The sequence below is a fragment of the Lutjanus erythropterus genome, chromosome 7 (genome assembly GCF_056507025.1).
Source record: "Lutjanus erythropterus isolate fLutEry1 chromosome 7, fLutEry1.hap2, whole genome shotgun sequence".
Classification (NCBI taxonomy): Eukaryota; Metazoa; Chordata; class Actinopteri; order Lutjaniformes; family Lutjanidae; genus Lutjanus; species Lutjanus erythropterus.
In genome coordinates, this window is record NC_139323.1 from 5,278,251 (window position 1) to 5,286,760 (window position 8,510).

General features: G+C 38.6%; 1 protein-coding gene and 1 non-coding gene across 2 annotated transcripts; one reads left to right on the forward strand and one right to left on the reverse strand.

Annotated features, from left to right (window-relative positions):
• Positions 1-270: 270 nt before the first annotated feature.
• hyi (hydroxypyruvate isomerase) lies at positions 271-6,591 on the forward strand. Its single transcript, XM_084722452.1, has 8 exons — positions 271-562; positions 667-778; positions 2,048-2,162; positions 2,335-2,413; positions 3,966-4,015; positions 4,118-4,187; positions 5,448-5,582; positions 5,664-6,591. Exons 1-8 carry the CDS (start codon positions 364-366, stop codon positions 5,717-5,719), a joined length of 816 nt encoding a protein of 271 aa, XP_084578578.1. The 5' UTR covers positions 271-363; the 3' UTR covers positions 5,720-6,591.
• Positions 6,324-6,395, reverse strand: trnac-gca (transfer RNA cysteine (anticodon GCA)). Its single transcript has one exon. It is a non-coding gene; the product is annotated as a tRNA-Cys (tRNA).
• Positions 6,592-8,510: the final 1,919 nt, after the last annotated feature.

Here is an 8,510-nt window from a genome sequence, read left to right on the forward strand (position 1 = left end):
AGACAAAATTATACTTATGACATAAAAAGTATGTTTAGCTCATATTTAATATCTAACTACTATTTTTTTTTTTCTAATAATTTCGACTTTTTAAAAATCTCAAAATTATGTATTTTTCTCTCATAATTACGATTTCCCATGTAGATATTCTTTTCTTTCACTGGCGGAAATGTGCTTCCACAGGTCCATATCACTGTAACAGTAGTGCGTTTGTGAGAGTGGCGTTTGTAGTTTTATTTTGGAAGTACATGTCCGGTTTCCGGGCTAACAGCAGCTAGCTTACCGCGGCTGTTAGCATGTTTAGCAGGTCAGAGTGCAGCTCAGACCGACCGCAGGGTCTTTGCTCCTGCAGGTAAACCAACGATGGCTCCGCTGAAGTTCTGTGCGAACCTCTCCTGGTTGTTCACGGAGCTTCCAGACTTCAGCCAGCGGATGTTCGCCGCTGCCTCGGCCGGGTTTCAGGCTGTGGAGGCGGCCTGGCTGTACGACACCGACCTGCAGGAGCTGCAGAGGGCCAGAGAGGCTACAGGGGTGGAGGTGGTCCTCATCAACACCCCGCGGGGTAAACACACACCTGCCCTGTCAGCAGCAGCGTAGCTCACACCCAGGATCAGCCTGTAGCTTTTTATTTATTTATTTATTTATTTGATTGTGTATGTGTTGCAGGAGATGTCGGGGCAGGTGACCTGGGTCTGGGAGCAGTTCCTGGCAGAGAGGCAGAGTTCAGACAGGGTCTGGACTTGGCGGTGCAGTACGCACGAGCTCTGGACTGCAGAAGGTGAAACATCAGCAGAATAAAGATCAGGAAATAACCTTGTATTGTTTTCACTCCCACACCTCCACCCCGATCATTTAAGAGTGGACTGTAACAAATTAATCTGTGCACATTAAATGCAAAGCAAAGCAAGTTTATTTGCACAAACAAACAAAAACTCAAGTCACTGTGCTCTATATGAGCTATAAAAAAGATAGTTGTAAAGTTCTAAAAGATACAGTAGAGCAGTGGTTTTCAAACTTTTTGTACCCAATATGTGGAAGAATTTTTTGGCGAGTAAAAGAAAAAAAAATATCCCCATGGTAAGTCATAATTATTATGAATTATAATTAAATCATTATGCGATAACAAGTCAAAGTCTAAGATAAAAAGTAATGATGATCAGACAAAAAAGTTGAAATTATGACATAAAAAGTAATAATTAGGAGATAAAAAGTTAGGGAAGGCTTCAATTTCCAGGTCCCATAATTTCATGGTAAATATGTTACAATTAACAAGTATAATAACTGAAAATTGGAGTTAATTATCACATACTTAACCATGAACTAATTTAAGGGTAATTTCTGAGAAATTTCAAATATGTTACTTGGTAATTATCACATACAGGTGTAAAAATGTGCTTTTATAGTCATCTTTATTTCAATTTTTTTTTTTCTGAAAATGTTGGCCCTTTTTTGTGTCCCAGATGTCCATCAAGTCTGGTTGAATGTTAATTAAAAATAAAATGGCTACTCACTGCAACTATGCTGTGAACTGAAAAAATGTCAATGAAAGAGGTGACATAACTCTCAGTTCTCTTTAATAATTGAATAATGTGTTTGAAATTAGTACTTTTTTCAATCTAATAAAAAAAAATTATAATTAAACATCAATGACTTGGGTCACCAAGTCAGAAGAGTCTGGTCACACCCCTGTATGTGACGTCAGCTCCGTCACAGAGAAACTACGGAGTGAATTAAAATATATCAAGCTTTTTGATACAGCTGATTAATGTACCTTGCAACAAAAACATTAGACATTTCCTTCATGTTTTATATTACAATACTGTGACTTTTTGTGTATCTGACAGACTAAACAACATTCAAGTCTTCAGCTGCAAAAAAATGTTATTTAATAAAAATTTGAATCAATGAGAGGTTGGCCCGTTACAAAGGTTAAGTTTGATCTTATTAAAATAAATTTTCCCTGTCAAATTGATGTTTTGTTATACATTATTATAGGTATTCCCATCTGTGTCTAAAGTATTTGAATATACATATTTGAATTGTTCAGGATCCACCTGATGGCAGGGAGGGTTCCTGAGGGCTCAAACAGAACAGCAGTTGCCAAAGAGATGGAGGCCGTCTTTGTGCAGAACCTGAACTACGCAGCTGATGTCCTCTCAAAGGTGGGGGACCTGTATGTGCAGTATTTCTCTTATCAGTTAGATATGATCGGTTTAACATCACACCACATTGAATAAATGGATCCTAACAGTCACTGTGACTGTGATTTTCTCAATGAAGCACAACTCAGACGTCCTGATGTTCAGTGTCCTCACCTGTCTCTGTCTCTCACAGGAAGGGATCACCGGTTTGATTGAACCAATCAACACAAGGATCACAGATCCCAGGTATTTTTTGGACTCCCCTCATCAGGGTAAGATACCATGTCCCACTGAGACAACACAGTCACTAACCAGCATGTACAACACTTACCAATCCTGACTGCTGACAAAGAGCAAAACACTGATTTCTTACTGCTTTTAGTCAAATTAGGCAAACACAACAGAATCTGATGTTGGAAGAATGCTCAAACGTTGTTGTGAGAGTCACATGGTGCTGTAACAGTGACATTATAATTTTGGTGTTGAAAATAAAACCTGAAAAAGGAAATGTGTCTGAAAGAAGTTGTACTTGCACTGACTCAACACCCTGTCAAAATGAAATGAAACAAACAAAAGTGTTTTTAAGTGCCAACACTTAACAAGTGTCAATGTCAAAGTTTCACTTTTTCACTTCCAAGTTTTGTCTTCAATCATAAAGCATCAAAGTGGTGTGAGTTGTGTCCTTGGTTAAATTTATCCAGTACAAAGTAATTCATAGGTGTTATTACACCCCAAAAAGACTCAATAAATGTGTCTAATTAAAGTCAGTTTATGTTGACCTGCTGACTGTACATTATCCTGCTTATTACATGGTTACTTAACAAATTAAATCAACAATTTGACACAAAATATTGATTTAAAGATGATTTTCTTGCTCCTTCAGAGTCTGAGAAGAATTGCGTCCATAGCAACAGTCTGTTATATACAGCAGCGTCCTGCTATAAAGAAATAACAAACCTTAGAATGCTGCAATTGGCCAATCAGAATCAAGTATTTAACAAAGCCATGTAATAAAGCAAGATATGCTTGTGATATACTGTATATTAAATTCCCTTCTAAAAGTCATTATTATGATGATGATGATCACCGATCTCTCCTCGATCTCTCCTTTCCAGATTCTCAAACCCTTTATTATCACATCTAAATTATACAGTATTGTCACTTTATTTTACCAGCTGTTCATGTTAACCCTGATTGTATATTCTGATCACCAGAAAGAGATCAACAGAGGGCTCATCTACCTGTGAATGACAAACGTGACACTAGGATTTTCTCATCTGAAATATGAAAATATTGTTGGTTTACATGAGTAAATGTGCTTTAGAACTTAATTAAGATTCCAACACAAGGAAAAAAAAGTATCAGACTTCTCAAGGGAATAAAACTGACAGCTGCTATTTAGTTTTTATTTTTGATTGACAGGTGTGTAAATAGTCCACCTTAACTTGATATGTTATGAAGCAGTTTATTATTTATACATTCAGCTGTATGATTGTGTTTGTGTCCACTGAGGACTTAAAGTCCATTATTTACTCTGTTTGGAGTCTTTACCAACTCCTCCTGAAAAACATAGTTTTTTAGCTGCTCCATGTAGCAGCAGCTGCAGTTCCTACATTATCACAGGTCAGATGTAATGATTCAGACAGAATGAGGTGTGTCATGTTGTAATAGTGTGATCAGTGGATTTGATGCAGTACATTATGAGTGTTTGATTAGAGATAATAGAGTCTGCCTGCCTTATTTATATCTGGAGGAAAGCACACCTCCTGTCTGTCTACCTGTCTTGAGTTCTGTCTCAGCTGATGGACATTTTTGTGTCTGTAGCAGCTGAAATACTGGGGAAGGTTGGAAAGACAAATATCAAGCTGCAAATGGTGGGTGTTTTTTTTTTTAAATTTGTCTTAACTTTAAAATAAAGAAAGTAAAAAAAAAAAAATCTGAAACTTATGACTCAACAGATGTTTGAACTGTTTCAGGACGTCTTTCACTGGCAGATAATGGATGGAAACCTGACACAAAATATACACAAGTATTTCCCTATGATTGGTGAGTAAAATGTGAGATACTGACAGTAGATGGCGGTCGACACGCCCTCAGTTTGGAGAAGCAGCAGGAGTTCTGGTGAAGGAAGCTAAGCAATGTGCTGATGTGGACAGGGCCAGCAGCAAAATGTATTTTCAGCACTTTAAAAAATCTGTCAGTTTAAATGTACACTATATTTAGATGATTTTCGCTACTTTACCTTGCTGTCACAGCCTTTTGAGACGGGAAACCCCTCTTATAAAAGCCAGATATAACTCTGCAGACTGTCTGGAAACAGTCATTTTGCATCACAGAACACAGGAGTTGTTGGTCTACCACTGCCTCAATCTGTCAGTTTGTTTTTGTGACCGTGTGACTATGGTGTTTTAAAAAGTTAATTCAGATTCACTTCAAATAAACTAAACCCTTGTTCTGCGAGGTAAAATGACTGTTTTTTGTCAAAGCAGTCTGGTTTATTTGGAGAGAGTGATGTTTGGTTTATTTTAACCCTCTGTGGTCCTGTACATTGTCAGCGATGCAGATGCTGTATTTATAAAGTATGGTGTGTTTTTCATTAATATCTTGATGAGTTTTTGATAGTTTTTATTATAAAAACATGATAAAAATATTGACAGAAACCTTAAAATTTTACTCTCTCCAATGAGTCCACTCACAAAAAAAATAAGAGAATTTTAAAATTGCAGTGACATCAGTGACATAGCCACTTCTTTGTCCATTTGAATGAGCTGAATCGGGCATTTTGTCATCTTTACATAGCAAAGACCCTTTGCAAACCACTTTGAATCACCACAGTTCTCAGTTAGGGCTAAGATGTCAAAGGGTTAACAGCAGTGTCCCATCAGAGAAGTCTGTCTGACAGCAAAGTGAAGTGGTGAAAATATTCTTAATATAGCGCACGCTTTAACTGACTTAGATTTTTTAGGTGTCTAAAACATGCTTTACTGCTGACCCTGTGCACAGCAGTACTTTGATAAGCTTCCTGCACTGGTTCTCCTGCTGCTTCTCCAAACCGGGGCCATGTTGACCATCATCTACTGTAGGTAATACACTGACTATGGATAAGTACCTCATACAGCCACGCTTTAAATAAGCTGAACTGTCCCTTTAAGTGAAATCTTAGTGGGTAACTGTAGCTGCACCAGATTGTGCGTCTTCAGCTGCTGAGAATAAACGTGCAGGTCTTTCAGTCAAGTGTATGGAGGAAATAAAGCTTAAAATCAACAGCAGCAGCAGTGTAAGAAGAATCCTCGTGGTGTTTCTCAGGTCACATTCAGATCGCTCAGGTTCCGGGCAGGAACGAGCCCGACAGCGCCGGAGAGCTCAACTACAGCTACCTGTTCAACACTCTGGAAAACCTGGGCTACCAGGGATATATCGGCTGTGAATACAAGCCACTGCGTGAGTTCTCTTTTTACTTCATTCATTATGGAACCCGTGTCAGAGCAAATCCACGTTAATAATCGTCTCTGTCCACTTCAGGGTCCACGAAGGATGGTCTGGGTTGGTTCAAAGATTACAGCACACGCAGCCAGTGATGAGGACAGGTGTCCAAGCATAGAGCTATGGACATGATTAAGGGGTTCTGCTACCTGGACTTTTCTTTTTCCTTTGAACTAATTCCATATATATTTCCATATATTCCATATATTGTACAAAATAAAATAAAAAAATATGCAACTTTGGAAACATACACTCAACGTGCTCACATTTTTCACTTCTTCTTTGCTGAGATCATCCATCCACCCAACAGGTGTGATGCTGAATAAACAGCAGGTGTGCCTTGGACTGGACAGTAAAGTCCTCTGTGGTCTCTGTAAAGGTCCTGCATAGATGATTTCAGTTATTTTGGTTCATCAGAGTTCTTCCGAGGACTGTGTGGGAGTGTACAGACTGTGCTTGACTGACATCTCCCCACTCTGCTGTTAGCTTTGCTGGGTGGGACTAATTACACCTTCATCATTATTAGAACATTGAGTTCAGTGACATCTGAGAGGAGATTTAATCAGCCTGAAATCATCTGTGTAGGTGTGGATTTCCAGCTGGAGATCTTATTCTGAAGTTTTCTTTGACATTTTAACTGAAGTTAATTGCTGTAATCAACACAATACTTTCTCAATTTTCCTATTCAAGCATATATGAAGGGGGCACCCAGATTTGAACTGGGGACCTCTTGATCTGCAGTCAAATGCTCTACCACTGAGCTATACCTCCTGATGTTATGATCTGATCTGTATCCATTCTATGGCTCATTGTTAAATGATCTTACCTGAAACAGCCTGAGGTAAGTTTTCCACCATCAGTATTTGACATCCTGAGAATGAAACTCAAGAATCAGTTTTCTGGTGCGTTTATAAACAGCCACTGACAAATCCTACTCATTCTAACTTTAATTCTGTTCTATAATCCCTTTTTTTATCATGTGCAGTATAGATATTAAACCTTTTACTGTGAAAAATAAATTGTTATAATTAAACTAAAAGACTGCTGTCATTTCCTAAATTTGTTAATGTCTCATCAGTCATAATAGAATCAGCATGTCTTTAGTGTTGCCTATAATCGAAGGAGTTATTTTTCTATCTGTAACTTCATTTTTGGGGTGGTTATGATCCAAATAACTGATGATCCACAGCAGCTGCACATGTTTGGGACTTATGTGTTAAAAAAACAATGTTAGAGCTGCAACAATTGATCAAATAATCAATGATTAATCAACTATTAAATTAATGATATAATTACATGTGAGGACGTCAACTTGGGCTTTGGAAAACACTGATCAATATAGAAAATAAACGGCAGGTTAATCCATAACTAGTTGCAGCCTTAAACAATGTGGTGAAGCATAAAGAAAAGGTTTGTCTTTGTAGGGATCTTTGCTGTAATGTTGTCAGGCAGAATAACAATCTGAGCCTGTCAGTGGTGAAAACAAACATTTTAATGGACTTTGCAGGGTCAATTTCAGAAGTTGTTGTCCCCATTAGACACAAAAGGTAAAGTAGGAAAAGTAGGGTTCAGGATGAAAAAGACTAACTGAAAAATCCTGACTTACATTAAATTAAGTGACCTGCACAATTTCCCATAGACTGGAGTGAGACAAGACAGTTCACAATAAAACATCTATCAAATCTTTCACCACCTATTCATAATGGAAAGCGTGTCAGCTTGTTAGCACATCAGCTAATGTTAAAGGACCAGTGTGTAATAATTACAGGAATTTATGTACATAAATGGGATATATTATATATAAGTATGTTATTTATTATTATCAATCAACGTAAACTCATAATCTATATGTTCCCGTTACTTTAGAAATAGCCATTTATAGTTATATACGGTCGGGTCGCCTTACAGAGATCATCATCTTGCGCCGTCTACGACAGCGCAGAGCGGACAAACTGCACTAACAGTGAGTCTTGGGAAGCCCATGGCGACCTTACGTCGACGCCGCATTGTAAACACAGAAGTAGACGGGGAGGATAGACGTGGGTGATTGCTGGCAGATCATTTAGCGTTATGTACTTTGACTGGCACAGTTTTGACAAATGGAGGATCATACATACACTGTACCAGAACAAAAAGCAGCGGACAGTGAATCCCCGTCATCCAAGAAGCGGAGACGCGAAGAAAGTAAACACAAGCATGACAGGAAACGGCAAAAACACGAATCAACATCAGCATAGCGTTTACACGATGGAAATAGCTGATGGAGGACAAACGTTTTCACAGTGACGCCGAGGTTGCCTGTTTTCTGCTGGACAGGTAATTCAGCCTACACACATAATTGTAGTTTGTTGTGAGATAGCTTTCGCTCGCCATTTTGTCCACTGACGGCCACCATACTCTTGGTGAGAGAGGGGCGGTGTCGGGGTAAATCCTCTTAGTTGCAATCTAAGGTTTGAACGTTAGATGCCACTAGAAATCACACACTTCTCCTTTATCTCCGGTGAATTGTGTATTAACGTCTAACATTAACATTACAGTTCAGAATCATTTTGTTTAGTTAAGGCTAACTCTCACTGCATCCGTATTGTTATCCCATTTTAATGTCCATCACTGTTGGAAGTTATGTGGGAAATAACAACTAACCACGGGTATTCTGGTTTAATTAATAACGGTTTGGGCTGAGCAGGGTCTAAAAGCACAAGTCCAACCAACTGCCCCATTCACTCCCATGTTAAGCGACAGCCAACATTTCTGGAAGAAAGCAGATGATCCCAGTTTTTTCCATCGCGCTAGTGGCCTCATTTTTCACACCACAGAAATAAAATTTGCACCTTCGCGTTTGGCATCCTGTTCTCTCATTGTATGCGGTTTTAAGCTGTAGCAATT

Bases quoted from the DNA above. Each gene is read 5' to 3' on its own strand.
- hyi (XM_084722452.1), top strand. From the start codon at position 364: ATGGCTCCGCTGAAGTTCTGTGCGAACCTCTCCTGGTTGTTCACGGAG. The intron at 563-666 runs GTAAACACACAC...TATGTGTTGCAG, and splicing joins CCTCATCAACACCCCGCGGG to GAGATGTCGGGGCAGGTGAC. The intron at 779-2,047 runs GTGAAACATCAG...TGAATTGTTCAG, and splicing joins CGAGCTCTGGACTGCAGAAG to GATCCACCTGATGGCAGGGA.